General features: G+C 39.2%; 1 protein-coding gene across 23 annotated transcripts in view; it reads right to left on the bottom strand.

Annotated features, from left to right (window-relative positions):
• Positions 1-17,496, bottom strand: part of EPB41L2 (erythrocyte membrane protein band 4.1 like 2) — a 225,918-nt gene that overhangs the window by 16,214 nt on the left and 192,208 nt on the right. For 7 of the 23 annotated variants that reach the window (XM_038000903.2, XM_038000898.2, XM_073022473.1 and 4 more), the window contains 5 exons: positions 13,489-14,052; positions 11,378-11,500; positions 9,472-9,570; positions 7,590-7,670; positions 2,439-2,551 (listed from right to left, as the gene is read on the bottom strand). In XM_038000903.2, the coding sequence (XP_037856831.2) occupies positions 2,444-2,551; positions 7,590-7,670; positions 9,472-9,570; positions 11,378-11,500; positions 13,489-14,052 (975 nt within the window). In that variant the 3' untranslated portion in view covers positions 2,439-2,443. Of the gene's footprint in view, positions 1-2,438; positions 2,552-7,589; positions 7,671-9,471; positions 9,571-11,377; positions 11,501-13,488; positions 14,053-14,253; positions 14,308-17,496 lie in introns of all 23 variants that reach the window. The other 16 variants (XM_038000902.2, XM_038000893.2, XM_073022470.1 and 13 more) reach the window with 4 other exon arrangements.

Genomic DNA, 17,496 nt, shown 5'->3' on the forward strand with positions numbered 1-17,496 from the left:
ACAAATAGAGACATCTTATGTTCAAGGAAAAGAAGGCAATATTGAAAAGATGTAATTCTCCCCATATTGAAGTACAGAGTAGATACAAGGCCAATTGAAGTACTGCAGGATTTAATCTTAGAACCCAGCAATCTGATTCTAAAATTTGTATGTAACAGGAAGAGCCAAGAATGAAGAAAAACAATGCTATTGGTGGTGGCGGGAGGGGGTGTAGGGGGATAGAGACACACATACCATATATCAAGACCCATTATAAAGCTATAGTAATTCTGGCACTGGAGCAGGGATACACACATGGACCAATAATAATAGTGTCAGAAACACCCACACACATAAGAAATTTGATATAGGATGATGTAGATAAGAGGGGGAAAGATAGGCTCTTCATTACAGTGCTGGAATGCTGGCTACTTATGTAGGAAACAGACTACTGTTTCTCATCATTTAGAAAAAATGATTTCAGGTGGATTAAGAATATATGAAAAACAATGTTAAAATTTCTACATAAAAAATATCTTTATCACCTAAGGGTATGGAAAGAACATGTCATAAAGGAAAAGCTTGATAAATTCAGTAATATTAACCATATTCAACTATTTTAATAATGAAAGACAAACCAAAAGCCTGAAGATATTTGCAACATATAAAATTGACAAAGGATCAGTATGTAGAATGTATCAATAATCAATTAACAATGAAAGAAAGAATGAAAGCAAAAGCAGGCAAGAGAGGTGAACAAGCATTTAAGGTTTTGAATTTTTTGGCCATCTATATTTTCATAGAAGAGAAAACATGAATGGCTAATAACCATATGAAAAGACATTAATGAAGAAAATGGGAATTATAATCGCAGCTACACATAAGTACATATTCACCAAACTAGCAAAAATTAAAAAGTCAGAGAGACAGCTGTAAAATGGTAGGAATCCTCACCTCCTAGTGGATACAACAGCAGGTGGCTATGCCACCCAAGGCAGAAAATATCCTGTGACCCAGCCATTCCTGTGGGTTACTTATCTATTGACTGTTCAACATACAGATTATTTTAACAACAGAAAGTAATCTTACTATGTGTTATTGTGTGATAAGACCTGCTTCTTAAAGCCCTAACAGATAATTATAAACACCCATTTCATTAAGAGTTAGTTATCACATGGAAACAGAATAATGTATCAACTAAGCCCCTACTCTTGACCATTTAGATTATTTCAAATTTTTTTTGCTAATACTAGCAAACATAATACTCTGGTTTCTCTTCAGAGTGTGTAAATCTTTCCCCTTTTACTAATACTAGCAAATTTACATTTATACAAATGTAAGTATTAAAATGTGATAAATACCCTTGTAGGTGAATATTTGTATATATTTCTGATTATTTAAGATAAATTCTTATAAGTAGTTTAATGGTAGACATGTTTAATGTAGATTATTTTGCATCAAATTATCCTCCATAAAATATTACTAATTTATACAGCAGTATATATTTCCTACAGCCTTCCCAACACTATTAAAAACGTAAGTTTTGCCAAATTTATAGGTGAAAACTTGTCCACTAAATTTTTAATTTGCATTGATTTAAGTAATAGTGAAGCTGGACATTTTTTGTTTATTCTTTTACTTTGCACATGGTTTACTCATTTAATTCTCTGCCCATTTTTCTACAAAAGTGTTTAAATTTTCTTAATGACACAGTAGAGTTCTTAATATATTCAGGATACTATTCCTTTCTCTGCCAAACACATTAAACTTAATCATTTATTTATCCTTTGCTTTTGTTTCTATTCCCTTAACTGAAGTATTTATTTCCATTTTTACATAGTCAAATAAATCTTTTCCTTTCTGGTTCATCTGGTTCATTCTCAGATGTATCCTTTTTCTTTTCCTTTTTTTATTTTTATTTTTTGAAATGGAGTCTCACTTCTGTTGCCCAGGCTAGAGTTCAGTGGTGCAATGTTGGCTCACTGCAACTTCCGCCTCCCAGGTTGAAATGACTCTCCTGCCTCCCAAGTATGGGATTACAGGAGTGCACCAACATGCCCATCTAATTTTTGTATTTTCAGTAGAGATGGGTGGAATTAACTCATCTCACTCTTATCCCTCCTACAATAAAAATCTCTCATCCAAAGAAGGGTAATAGCATCTTTCTGAAAGGGTCACTGTGAACATTAATTAATGTAACTTATACTAATGTGCTTGATAGCTAGTAAAGCAATATATGAATGTCAATCATTAGCAGCCCCTCAATAAATCAAGAGTTATTGACACCACATGCAGAGATTGTATGCACTTGAGCTGATACACTTGGGGATAACAGTCTAGAAGGTCAAATGTACTATACGAAGGAGACACTAATATGAACTTTCATTTCACATCCTTTCACAAGTTCAGGAGTATAAAGCAGTCACTAGAAAGGCCACAGACAATGAGGGCTCTCTTACCTTACTTAATCTTCCCCTTCCTCCGCCAACTCTGTTTCTTTGTGTACCACCACTCTTGTGACCGACATGTCAGGGTGCTGCTCTCTGGCTTCCCTGATCGCCTGAGCCAGTGCCTGCCAGGGTCAGGACAGAGAACGGATGTGAGCTGGGGAACAGCCTCCACCTCACGATGGCAAAACATACGCACACTGATCACCTCGGACCCAACCTCAAGCCAAGAGGCACTCACTTCTTTATTTGAGGAAGCAGGAATTTTTGAAATGGGCTCACTGTCATTTTATAGACTACTTCTCATTTCCTAAATCTCCCCATCCTCCAGTCCACTTTCAAATAATGACACGTGGAGGAAACATGTTGGCTTTGAATCCCAGGCTTATTATACTCACTGTGAGATTTGCAGAAAACAGTTCTTTGGAGTTTAGTGTTCTTACCTGTATGTAACCCGAGACCAATGCTGAGTTGTAACGATCATTTTAAGGTTTTCTGTGTGAACTGAAGTAATGCTGTAAAGCATAGTGCCTGATCTAGACAGTCAGGTGATACTAGCTATCACCCAATTGCCTGAAACTGCAAGGCATAGGACCAGACCTTGCTCATCTTTATCCTCTTAGGCTCTCAGTAATTGTTTGAACTAAAATGTTTACTGAACTAAAAGACTGCAGGAAAGATGTCTATAAACCTCTAAGACACAGAACTAAAGAGCAGTAGCAACAACATCCAATTAGTAAAGCTAAAGAACAGAGACTGACTAATCAGGTTATAAAATACAGGTCCCTATTTGATAGTTGACAAAACTGCAGGCACAAAGATTAATGGGTTTCTCAAGGCCATCCAGCCTGTGAGCAGTAGGACAGGAGCAGGGAGGACGCAGAGGACTGACTCCAGTGGTTCGTGGTTCCTTCCTTGGACCACGTGGTAAGAAAGCAAAGTTTCTCTGTGTTTTATCAGAAAGTAAACTATAAGAGTATTGTGGCACAATGGAAAGATCCTATTTTTCAGAGGAGGTAAATGCCTTTCTTAATTATTACTCATTTTGTTTTTAAAAGCATGGGTGAGAAAACAAAACACCAGAGAACAACCCTCAAAGTCTAAGAAAGAATTCTAAAGGCCAGGTGCGGTGGCTCAGGCCTGTAATCCCAGCACTTTGGGATGCCGAGGCGGGCGGATCACTTGAGGCCAGAAGTTCGAAACCAGCCTGGCCAACATGGTGAAACCTGGTCTCTACTAAAAACACCAGGTTTGGCTGGCGCACGCCTGTAATCCCAGCTTGGGTGGCTGAAGCAGGAGAATTGCCTGAACCGGGAGGTGGAGGCTGCAGTGAGCCAAGATTGCGCCACTGCACTCCTGCCTGGACAACAGAGTAAGACTTTGTCTCAAAAAAAGAAAAGTCTAGGAAAGAATGCTAAAACAAAGAGAAAATTTTACTAGGACAGAGAATACCATATCTCATAAGGAAACTGCATTTGAAAAAAAGCCGTGCAATTTTTCTTTTGCTGTCACCTGCCTAAGGGGATGACTGCATTTCTTGTTTGTATGATGGTTTCTATCAGCTGTAAGGATACTAAGCAGAAACCCTAAGCCTCGTTTCATTGAAAAAAAAAAAAAAAAAAAGTAAAGCTATCAGCAAAAAAAAAAAAGACATCATTTTTATACCACAAAACTTTTGCACAGAAACTTGGAAGACACTTGAGGGTGCTTAAATTTCCACCAGGGAAGAAACGTTTGTGAACTACCTGTGTTGTGACAAGAGAGAAGTGAGACATGGAACCAGCCTCCAATCTGGGCAGTAGCAGAAGTGTCTGTCAAGGGGGGAGAGTGAATGGCTGGAGGGCTAGCGTGGAGCGGGGGCAGGAGCAGGTATCTAGTTCCAGGGAAGGGCAGAGAAGCTTTTCAGCGTGTTGACTGGAATGGGAAAAGGGAAAGGAGAGGAAGCACAGGGGTGCAGTTCTACATTTTGTGTGTGTGTGTGTGTGTCTTCAGAGAGAAGGAGATTGGAATGATCCAAGCCATTTACTACATGTTGGTTTGTGTAGTCCACACCGGGAAAAGTCAAAGACAAGGACGAGCTCTGATGGAAGCCAAGTGTAGCTGCAGACAAATGGTCAAACACTTTTGAGTATCTGGTCTAGCAAGATCTGCCTACAATAAACCAGGGCAATTGTTAAAGAGAAAATGTAGATGATGCCCAAGGGAAGGCAACATATATGAAACACCCTCTTAATTCACAAAAAGGTTGGGAAAAGCAAAAACTGCTACAGTCATCTTGAAACATAATCAAAATGACTTTGTTAAAACTCCTTTCATTCCATAATATCGGCACACAAAATTAAATACTGCAAAATGTCATTATGGCAATAATAAGGATTACGAGAAAACATCACATCTTATTGCCAAATTGAGAAATTACTTCTTAGAAAGAAACACACTCTGAAGAGCAACTGCAGTGTAGTTTACCCCTCCCTGGTATGGAGCTACAGTGTCATGACCAGCACAGGGTGAAGAATCTGCAAAGCAAGTTTCTATAAAAGCATGCCTCTTTGATTTGCTGACACAAAAAAGATTTCTTGCTTTCTGTCTGGCCCAGTGAAAGTGTCCTTCCATTTTAAGATTCCTTTTTTTTTAAGACAGAGTCTCGGTCTGTCACCCAGGCTGGAGTGCAGTGATGCGATCTCAGCTCACTGCAAGCTCTGCCTCCTGGGTTCCAGCCATCCTCCTGCCTCAGCCTCCTAAGTAGCTGGGACTACAGGCACCCACCACCAAGCCTGGCTAATTTTTTGTATTTTAGTAGAGACGGGGTTTCACCGTGTTAGCCAGGATGGTCTCCATCTCCTGACCTCGTGATCTGCCCGCCTCGGCCTCCCAAAGTGCTGAGATTACAGGCGTGAGCCACTGTGCCTGGCCTTAAGATTCCTTTTAACGTAGGCAAGGAACTGAAAAAAATGTCAGTGCTATGAAGGTCACTCTATATGATCAACATCGGATTTTGACAGGAAAGTGATTTCATCATTTAATTTTAAGTAGCTCTGTCATCTCATTACAGACTCTAAGGAGAAAGTAAACCCACAACAGCTTCTGGTGACAAGCATACCAAAAGCCACAATCCCATTTACTCAAAAATGTTGGGCAGGTGTGGTAGCTCACACCTGTAATCCCAGCACTTTGGAAGGCCGAAGTGGGTGGATCACCTGAGGTCAGGAGTTCAAGACCAGCCTGGCCAACATGGTGAAACCTCATCTCCACTAAAAATACAAAAATTAGCCGGGCGTGGTGGTGCGTGCCTATAGTCTCAGTTACTTAGGAGGTTGAGGCAGGACAATCACTTGAACCCAGGAGGCGGAGGCTGCAGTGAGCTGAGATCGTGCCATTGCATTCCAGCCTGGGCACCAGAGGGAGACTCCATCTCCAAAAAAAAAAAAAAAAAAAAAAGTTTATGGTATCTCACAAACATAAAAAGGCGAAATTTCTGTTCTCTTCATTTGGATATCTGACCTCAGTTTTAGAAAGGGCTGAAACATGACATCATATACAAAAAAGGAGATTCCCGTCCTTGTAGCAACAGCAATTAAGGCTGCAGAGTCATCATAGTTTTTAAAGAGTTAGGTGTACGTGTTATTTTGGCACTTGTATTTCAGATTGTGTTTTTAATATTTGTCCTTCAGAAGCAATACTATTTAGATTTGAATTTTTTGATAAAACAGGCCAAAATATTCTTTTGCCTTTTATAACACAATTATTTTGCCTTTTGTTATAAAAGGCAAAAGAATACACATAAGTAAAACCTGAGTACTGGAAAGGTGGCATTTTAAAGTGTGTAAAGGGCCTAGGTTCAGTGGGGAGAGGGGGTAGAAGAAACAACGGCTGGGAGAAGACCCTAGTTTGCACTTTCCACCATGCCAAAGTACGTGGGCTTGTCTAGGAATTCAATGAGTGCTTATTGAGAAAAGTCCCAGAGAGAAAGCAGCAGGTTTGCTCCAATTTCAGGTCAGGCGAAACTCAAGACTGCTCCAGTGGACAGTAGAATAAACCCCCTCTGGAAAACTGGGGGCTTGTTTCCACATAAGTCACTCATTTTCCCACGGTAAGCAGACAAGTGTACTAATACTCTCTAGGAATCTCCAGTCCTATGCCAAAATCCAGAGTCAAGGCAACCTTTTAACCTCTAATAACTCTTAAGAAAATTTTAACAGCACATTACGAATACGTAAGTCATGCTTACAAAGGTCAAAAAAATTGGGAGTAATTTTCTTCTTAGGCATGAAAAATCCATTTATCTCTGATCACATATAGGCAGCCTTTCTCAAGTGAGGTATTCTGTTCTCTAAAATGTTCTTTCCTGAGCTCAGTATTGTGTCCAAAGCTGTGTAACTACCATTAGCTCCTACTCCCCAGTTGAGATGTCAACTGAATATTTCTTTTCCTTTTCTTCAAGTTGTTATAAGAGGAAAACAGCTTGGTCTCCTTTAAAGCTGAGTTAAAATCACTTTTTAAAAAATTCTCAGCATCACTTGGGACTGCAGTCTAAAATTAAAACTGCTCTCAAAGTCTCCAGCAGTTCCATTCATCACCTGCTCAAAGCCACGCATGCTGCCAAATTTAACATTAGAATGGAGGCATGATTCTTTTAAAAAATTTTCAGAATCAATGTAAATTTTCACCTTGTAAGAAACCTTATATTACCTCCCCTCCCCCAATAATTGCAATAGGAGAAAACACCTGGCAGTACATAGCTCAACTTTTCTAATGCCATAAACATACTTGAAAAGTTTCTAAAAGTAGGCATAGGTCAAGCTTAGTGGCTTTCTTCATTTTTTGGAAGCCAGTGCATTGAACTGCCATTCACTTTTAAATATTTGATCACTTGCCTTTAAATCAGGCTCACATGAATCTAATGTTTTCCAGAAATCCTCCAGATTACTTCGACCCAAAAGTGCATGTAAAGCCAGTGGGAAATAAAGAGCAATCTGTGTTTTATGCTGAGTCAGAGGTAGGAAAGCTTGTGTCCAGGCTGTGTCTTTACGTCCTGCTTAGGAGGTTGACTTCATCTACTAGGTACTGGGAGAAGAGGTTGACACAGGTATGCGACATGATGACACATGTGAAACTTAGAAAACAAACATGGTCGTTTCAAGAACTATAACTTAAATTATTTACCTGATCATGATCAATATCTGCATCTCCTGTGATCACAATGCGTTTCTCAATTCTTGTTTCAGAAATTCCACCTTTTACAGTCTAAAGGTCATAAATGAGAAGAAGAAAAAACAGCAATCACTAAAGCACATTTACACAGAGCAAACAGAGACGGAGTCCACATAGACCTGTTGATCATCGTAAGGCCACACACACACCAAGCAGCGGAAGACTGATATTCTAGAAACACTCTGTGCTTTATTTTTAAGCTCAACAGAGAATCCTATTACTAAAGTTATAGCATCCACAAGTATCCCTCAACTGAGAGCAACCTTAAAACTAATTTACCAATATTCAAGATGGCATCTGTCCCATCTTAATCTCACTTAAAATAGGACAGATATTATTTAATCCAAGTAGCTCCTTTAGGGCATTCTGTTATAATTTCCCCAGTTTCTTTATACCTAGCTGGTCAATTTTTAAAAACGAGAGTAGGGAGAAATCAGTTATCTGCAGAATTACAAGAAACTGTAAGAATTTAGGTATCTGTTTTCGGTTTGATAAATTGTTTGATGGGATATATATTTTTTCCCCATCACAGAAGACTTCCGTATGATGTGATGGTTTTGACTGACGGATTCTGAGCATATAAATTCAGTTGCTGATTTTTACTTTTCATTTGGTGCAATAATTTAAAAAAGGATTTGCTTTGGTTTAAGATATGGGTGAGATTTTTGTTGAATGTTTGATTTGATGACACCCTGCATAAGTAGTCGTGCACGTGGACATGGCACATGGCTGGACAAAGGCTGAGGACCAGGCTGGAGAAGGGAGCTCCTGGGGGAACTGCCTCACAGTGTTATGGGCTCCCTGCAAGCTGAGAGTGCCTAAGGCATACTGGATGAGGCTGAGGAGATCATCTGGCTGTGACCTTCTAAATAGTCAATAAGCAAATACCACACTGTCCTGGAAAAGCACACATCCAACCTTTACAACTGTGATAAATGTATACTTTCAGTCACAAGTGACGGCATTTTACTGTAAGAAACAAGGCTTATCACTAGGCTTAATAACTGGATATGCTTTAAAGTGGGCACCAACAGTACCTTGCATTTATGTGGCATTTAAAATTTACAAATTACTTTTGCTGTTTTTTAAATTGTCGTGGAAACATGGGTTGGGAAGGGCACAAGGGATACCTTTAAGACCTTTAGACATTTATCCAAAGTAAAAAAACAGAAGCAGAAGGAAATAATGGAAAACAAGGCTGGAGTTAGCAATCTGATGACTTCAGCATGCATCAGAATCACCTGGAAGCTTAAGACACTTCCAAGGTTTCAGCAGGACTGGAGTGGGGCCATGCTATTTATATTTCTAACAATGCCCCGGGTGAAGCTGATGCTGCTGATCCAGGGAACACTGGTCACCCAGTGCTAAACATTTAGAGAATTATGCAGGGAGGGAGGGGGAATGCCCCAAATCAGCATACTAGCAATCTTAAATGAGGGAAATTCAACATTATCTGAACAACTTGCTGAAAATTCTGAATGATGGCCTTCATTCACTTGCTTTAGTCAGGAAGGCTGGTTTAATAAAAGTAGAAGCACAAGTTTGTTTTTATAAATTATAAATTTTATTAAATTATTTATGCTTTTGTAGCTATCTTACATACAGTTATTCATAACATATTTTTACCCCCTTGTACTTCACAAAATTGCAATTTGGTTTGAATGCATTTGTCAACGGAGCCCAATTTCTTGGCTACTTTAAACCAAGGCATTTTTATTCCACTGGCACTGTCTGTATCTTACTTGGAAGTGTGTATAGGAACAGAGAAACAATTCAGAAAAGATTCTGTCTGTAATGTACCATCCTCTCCATATGATCCCCTGCATTGTTTTACCTTAGTGATGTGTGTGGTTGTCGTTGTTGACACCGACTCAGATGTGATGGTTTGTGCAGTCAGTAACGTGCCCGAATCACCACCAGCCCCGCCATCAATCTTTGGATAGTTGGGGGAAAAATACAAAGTAATGCTTAACTTCCATTATGTTGTCAGAGAAGACCCCCACCCCATCGAATATGCATCTTTTAAAATCTATGTGGTTTGCGTGTTTGCAGTGGTAATTTACGGTCCATGAGAGCAGTTGGTATTTAAAACCAAGTAGAGGCAAAAGACTAGGTGCACATGGAGAAGCAAACTCAACTGTGTGAGTGGAGAAAAGAGAGGAGAATGGACATAGGAGGTGGGACTGAAAGCTACAAGGGAATTATGACAGAATTTATCTGAAGGACATTTGCAGAAGCTAGAAAATGAAACTAGAGAGCCAGGCAGAGAAGTTTCCACAGTGACCAGAAGCACTGAGTTTGTTGTTTTTTAAGCACAGGTGGGTAAAAATAGATAAACATTTTATCAGATTACCAAGCAACAGAACCTGACTAGGACAGACTGAACCTGCATGATTTGGTTATCTGCTTACCTCTAGCAGATTGTTTTTATCAACTACATTGTTCCTGTAATAGTTTGTATGTTGTGAGCATATATATAGGCAAATATTTCAATATTACACATACACATGTGCTCTCTACATATATATAAATCCCATACATATGTTAAAATAGATTTTAACTTGTTTGCTTTGATACTGAAAGATGCAGAAGATTCTAGAGTTTCCAAGGGGAAACAATGAAGCAAATTAATAGCCTAATAGTTTACGTTAAGATCACGAAACATATTTGCCTTCTGTTTCCTGTCACTGACACAAGGAAATAACTGGACGGTCCAGAGCCTTTCTGACTGTAAGAGGAAACTTCCTTCAAACTTGGGTCATGCACCTGTATTTCTTCATTCTGGCAACTTACCACAATACAGACACATGACTGATGCTCCCCCGCCACAGCCGTTCATCAGAAACCTGTTGTGCTTATGTGGGGTCAATGCACACACAGGGATGCCATACCCAAAATAATTTTCAGACAAGATTCACACATGCATGCATTCAACCTTTTAAAAAATACTCTGAGAGGTCAAGAACCTGACATCCTCCACCATGACACAATTCTACCACAGAAGGTTCATCTTCTCAGTGGAGAAAATGTTTATTTTATATTCTATTTTGAAATGATGCTTTCTCTTTTTTTTTTTGTTATTCTGAAGCTTAAATATCTTAATGCTTATTCTTACAGAACCAACGTGTGAAAACCTAACATCAAACACACAGATCTGATAATTATTTAGACACATGGTATCATCATTCACATATGAATGACTACATAGGTCTTTAGAAAATAATTCCACATGAAAGAGAAGCACAGGGGTGTGGGTGTGTGTGTGTGTGTGTGTGTGTGTGTGTGTGTATTACAAGCAAGAATGAGTTGATTGCGTTGATCTTCATGGAGTTACAGAGGGAAAGAAGCCTGAATCACATCCACAATTAGATCCAATTATTAATTGATGAATTGTATCAGCTAAACTTTGCAAGACAATTTGTTTCCTAAGTGTGCACAAACATTCTTGGATATGTCAACCCAGAAATGGCTTTCAATAATATGAACAAGATTGACACTGTCTGTCCTAAATAATGATATATACAGTTCCCCTATAATTACTGGGTTACCAATTTAATTGCAGCTCTTTGTCTCACTCTGAGAAACATAGCAAATTATGTTGTTGAAGCACAGTTATAAAGTGGAGATACAAAAAGCTACATCAAAGCCAGAAACATGTAAACTAAGAGAAGAAAGAATGAAAACACAGACACACTAAGTGAAAAAAGAGCTTGAACAGTCCAAGTCTAGAGCTTTTATACCTGTGGAGACTCATATGTGATGGTTTTGGTCTCAGTTTGGACAATGGGGACTTCCTTGGTGGAGATTTCTGTCCTTTGTGAGGCATCAGAAATTGTTACCATCTCTGTTTTTACCACTGGTGGCTGAGGTGGAAAAGGAAGGGAAAAATAAATTCTAGAGGTAATAAAGTAAAAGTGTTTAATGGAACCTTCACAAATAATTGTAAGAAACATATCCAAACACACACTCATGCACAAAAGAAAAGAGTAAAAACAAACAATCGAAAACAAACAAAATAAAAGAAACATTTTCCTTCAAATATATCATATGTACACATACATACATGTGTACACAGATATGTACATATATATGAATGTGTGTATGTGTATATACACATATATGAAAAATAAGTTGACATGACGGCTTCCTTTACTATGTTACTCTTTAAGATGGTCCCAAACTACTTATATGTCAAGCCTAGTGTATAGTCACACACACACACACACACACACACACACACACGCTCTCTCACTCTCTCTCCCCTTGGCTTTGGGCCAGTAATAATAAATTGAAAAGAAAATAGAATGAACTATGCGAAGTGACCTGTCTCTATTTTTATCATAGTTTAAAGGACCGCATAGTTTGTGTGAAGGCTCACTGCTTTTAACTGGCATGCCAGCTAGGTAGGCTAAGATTTGTTCTTCTGCCCACAATGCCTTTTCTGCCTTATTGTTAACAGACACACCATTTTCAGAAAGGATGTCTTCAAGTATTACTGTTTTCAATTATACTTGTCTAAAACTTGCAGTGTTTCCTCTGTATTACCTAAGTTACAATGCTCTATCTAAAATTACTCCATCAATGTTACACCAATGCTTTGAACAATTTAAAACATTAAAGGAAATATTCGACGGCTTATTAACATTGTAGCCTGCCGGGTATGCATGTTTAATATTAATGCAACACCAGACTATATTACTACCAAAATACTGCAGTACTTTCTTTGAGAGAACATTCTCAACAGGCATAATTATTTCAAGAGGAGTAACAATATGTTAAATACGGAATAGTTCAAAGTGTTCAAAGACTCTTGAAAAATCTTCTCTAAAGTGAAACAGAAGTTTAAAAGTAACATGGTTAAAATCCACTTGGTTATTTTAAGACAAAGTCACTTCAACATTTTCCATCCCATCGAAGAGAACAAAATAAATCTCTGTATTGTGGGCCTTTAATATTAAAATCAAGAAATATTGCCAAGGAAATAAACCCTCCCTCAGCCTAACTCCCAAATGAGAGACACTGCACCTAGTGACCAAGGCTTAATCTAAGAAAAGTCTGAAAAGTTCTCTTCTTTGAAGAGAAAAGAAAAAGATTCATATCTAATGTATAGATAATCCACAAAACATATAATCATCTGGCAAATATTCCAGAATTGGCATTAGGACAAAATGAGAAGAGATGATATCCTCCTATCAAATAGCCTAGCCTCTGGCTGCTTGGAAGGAAAGAAAGGCTCTTAACAAAACCACACAACCCCTGGAATCCCACAATAGAAATCACAGTGGCATTCAAGAAATAACATTCTCATCACTGCTGGATACTGCATTCAGAGAACCACGGTAATCAGAGCCTGCTGTCATTTCTAAAACTCTGAAGTTGAAGAGTAAAAGAATGAGCCAAGAAGTCAAACCCAATCATGACATCAGGGGCACACGCACTCAGCACTGAACATTTTTTTTTCAACATTGCATATACATTTTTCTAATTAAACCAAAAGGGGGAAAAAAGGCATTTAGTGTGAGGAAGCAGTGCAACTAAAGACAAAACAGTTGGAAACACCCAAAACATGCAAAGAAAAATTTAAATGTGAAAAGGGAACGAAAAATTGATGTGGTGCTTGTAGGAAAGTTTACCCTACAGGTGTCCAGTGGCAGCAGAGAAGCTGGAACCCATGAACTGAGCTGGCAGAAAATCCACAAAGCAGTGCTTTCCCCCTTCCTCCCGTGAGAGAGAAAAATGAGATTCTTGTTGAAAAAAGCTGAAGAACTGGGAGGACAGGAGAAGAAAGGCAGGAGTTCCCCACCTGAGAAGCAGCTCTAGAGTTTGGCTCCCACCTGGAACTACCATTTACCTCTGAACAACAAATAATTTGTGGCAAAACATCAATGTCAACATGGGACACCTCTCCGTTAACTTTCTGTGGTTCTTCCTCTGCTTCTTCTCCCATGTCTTGCTTAAGAGCGCCTTCGTGTACACTCTTCTCTCCAGGTATCTTTTGGGCACCTACATTTTCCTGGATCACTGTTTCTACCGTGATTACACTGGCACCTGCTTGTGTGACTGGGCTGGCTTCGGGCACTGCTTCCTCCCTCTCTACTACCTTGGCTGCTGGGCAGGGTTCTTCCTCCACCTCTTCTTCATACTCCTGTTCCTCCCTGATGGTGCCCTCGGTCACTCGGTGGTGGGGACGGTACTCTCCCACGTCTTCCTCCTCACTCTCACTGCTGCTGCTGCTGCTCTCAGAAGACAGGGAGGTGGAGTCTTTTTGTGTCACAGGCTCCACCTTACGAATCTCCCCAGGACCACTCCCAGGTGATATCTCTTTACCATTCATTTCTTCTGTGATTACTCTTTCGTCTTTCCCAACCTCTGCCCGCTTCTTCTCCTCCACTATATTCAGAGTCTCATGTGAACTCTGTACAAAAAAAGATGGACGAGGGAAAACAAAAATATATGAATAAATAAAAACAACGGAAACCCAAATTAACCGATGGCAGATTCATGTCATGGAGAAAAACAAAGATGATTATGATAGCTGACTGAAAGGGAAGCGGGGCAAACGTGAGGGCAATGAGAAACGTGAGGCAATGGTGTTAACATGGAAAAAGGGGAGAACCTTAACAGCATCCCTGGCTCCAGTGCAAGGCCCTTCTGACTCAGGAGCACGTGTCTGCGGAACAAAAAGCAACCAAGGACACAAAATCAATACAGTTTTACCTCAACAACCACTGAAACAAACATCTGATACTGCAAAGACAAAACAGCAAGAATCAACATCTACAGAAACCTGCTCAAGGTTACATAGAGGACAATCAAGACAAATGCCAAAGGGCTTACAAAAAGACACAAAAACACAAAAACAGCCAGCATCCTCCCAAAGAAGTAAAATGCTTTTATTGTACATATATCTATAAGCTCTACCTATGTAGTTAAAACAGTTTACAAAAATTGAATTATACCAAAGCTGACTCATCATTTTAAAGAAAAAAATGTAACTTTTAAAACCTAGTCAACAGTTTTGGTTTTAATCGGACTGTAAAGTCTAGTCTGGAACCCTGATTCTTAAATGAACATAGCACCAAGGAGATGGCACTTTTATTTTTTGCTGGTTTTCTTTAAAAAAAAAAAAAAAAGTTTTAATTGGCAAAATTATAGTTGGCCTCAGAAGGCTATTAATGTGAAAATGTTCATTTCAGAAATGGTTATTAACATTCCAATTCGTATCATAGGTCAGCAAAGGCTACATTATACAATAGGGTGGATGTCAATGGTGGCTCCAAGCGTTTTTTCTTACAATTTAGCTCCTCTACCAGCATCTTTGAAATCTAAAATGAGTGAAGTTTATTATTTGACATGTTCACTCCTATCCCCGCAGACATCTACTTCTTGGGAGTAAATTAATTTACCCTAGTTGAGTAATATAGTACCTAAATGTTCAATAAATATCTGTTGACTGAATACATTAGTAACAAATTACTATGTTATGGTATTATTAACTAGAGTGGAAACCTTTTTGTACAGAGGAGTTTTTAAAGCTTCACATTTTTCTCACACAAAAAGTTTGCCTTACAATGATACAACTCAAGCATGGCCAACTTTTTGACTTCTAGGTGGTCCTATTGCCTATGATCTAACTTAAAAATAATTCAGCTAGAGCCCGGAGCCCTGTTTATTCATGAAAATGACTCCATTCTGGATGGAGAAGGGCGCCGCACCACTGAGCCCTCTGGATATTGTTGTGAAGTTGCCAAGGTACTAACTGGACTGGAGTCTATAACAGATAGCAGGGCTCTGTTCATCAGTCCCAGACACATGGACACCATGAGCTGAAGATCCTAACATCACACACACAGGTCTCTGCAGCACTGTCAATATCTACTCACAAACTCTCTTGGGCCTGCCCTATTATTCTTAAACACATGGTAAGGGCATGCTTTCATTGATCCAAATTAATACCATGTAAATCACATTACTAACAGAAGACAGTTATCGTTCCAGTTTTATTGAAAACTCAAGAGGTTTTTAGATATTAAACTAAAAAAACTCTCAATCTATTTTGATAAACAGGTAACGTTTAACTGTGACTACATATAATAAAGATATCCAGTGACCAGAACATTTCTGAAACACACATTTCATTATTATTACAGGTCAGTGAATTCCTACTACTGTTATATCTTAACCTCAATGGGCTGGATAGATTCTGCCCAAGTTCAGGGAATTCCTTAGGGTCATTCAAAAACAATTATCTCATGGTGCGTGGGAGGCACTTCAGATTTTTCCATATAAACAGAATTTTAAAAATAACACGCCATCAGAGGATGCCTGAAATTTGGGGTTTTGAAAATGTCAACTCTGCAAAGCATACTTGGCTTCTATCTGGTTGAGGGTTTCCCTCTGCTTAACAGCTCAGACTCTGGAACTTAATGATTTAAATTATTCTCTGAATTTAGGCAGATTTTTTTTTTTTATTTGACCAAAGAAGCAGGAGAAACATCCAATCTATATCTTTTCTTCATGTTCCAAATCAGTCATTGTTTCTTGAATGTTTCTCCCAGGAAGAATTAATTTCACCAATGAAAGCACTGGAGGGAATGGTGCCTGAATATTTAAAAAATGAAAATCTCTCTCATATGTGGCTTTTAGTAACAGGGGAAACAAAGTAAAATGCACCTCAAGCAAGTGTGAGAAGGGCGAGGAAGAAAGCTTTTCAGAAGGTGCATTAGCGCTCACAACAGCGCCCTCTGCTGTCCAAGTGGTGGCTGAAGTGAAGGTGGCTTTCATGCTATCAGAAAAGCCCTTTTCACTAAACAAAATTGATGTTATCTCCTCTTCTAGGCTCTAGAGAGGTCAGAAAAGGAAGAGCAAAGAATTAGCAATAAGCCAGAACAGACAGCAGTGACCTATTGAAAGAAAGGAAAGGTTACACAAGAAAGAACAACAGAACAGCATAAAATGGAAGAAAGATGAGAATTCTGACAGATTCTGCAGCAGGCTTATGCAGAGGTTTGTGAGCGCCAGCTTTTCCACCCTGCTTGAGAATCTTTGATAGTTGCGACCTACAGAAACCAGGGAAAATTGCTTGGTTGATCAACAACTGAGCACAACCGACCCACCCAAATGCCATTTCACATATTCTTGAGGTAGTTCCTTGGCCTTTTTCTGCACGGAATGGCCTCTTCAGTGGCCCCTACACTTGAAATGCTTATTCCTGTGTTAGACCTTGGGCAGTCCTCCTTCTCCTGCCTCCAAGACCCTTCTTTGCCCTTTTCTGCACACTCTGGTCCTTTCCAGTTTTCTAACCTCCCTGAGGCCCACTTCATAGTCTGTATTTTCTGTAAGGCCTTTCTTACCACTCCAGCTCCTACAATCTCCTCCCTCCTCGATACCACCCTAACTCTCTGTACAACAAACATTCTGACAGTGGACCACATTCATTCCCTCAGGCATGCTAAATATGTCACAGAATAAATTACCCTGCCCCTTTTTTTGCAAAAAGAAACAGGTGAAGAAAAACAATTCAAAACAGGAAGACAAACTCAGTGTTGAAAGCTCAATGAGCAACGTGAAAATTATTTCTCCCTAAAAACGATTAAAGCAAATTTAACTTTGCTGTGTCTGGCTCTTAAACAATGGCTCCTAACCTGCCTGAGGGACAACTGTCCTTAGAAACTTGAAGTGTCAATACTCAAGAGTCACCATGAAGTCCCTCATGTCAGAAGTGTGAGAATAACTCCCAATAAACCCCACTACTCAGAATTTTTTTTTTTTTTTTTGGAGACGGAGTCTCACTCTGTTGCTCAGGCTGGATGAAGTGATCTCGGCTCACGGCAAGCTCTACCACCCAGGTTTAAGTGAT

Source organism: Chlorocebus sabaeus, chromosome 13 (genome assembly GCF_047675955.1).
Source record: "Chlorocebus sabaeus isolate Y175 chromosome 13, mChlSab1.0.hap1, whole genome shotgun sequence".
NCBI classification, from domain to species: Eukaryota; Metazoa; Chordata; class Mammalia; order Primates; family Cercopithecidae; genus Chlorocebus; species Chlorocebus sabaeus.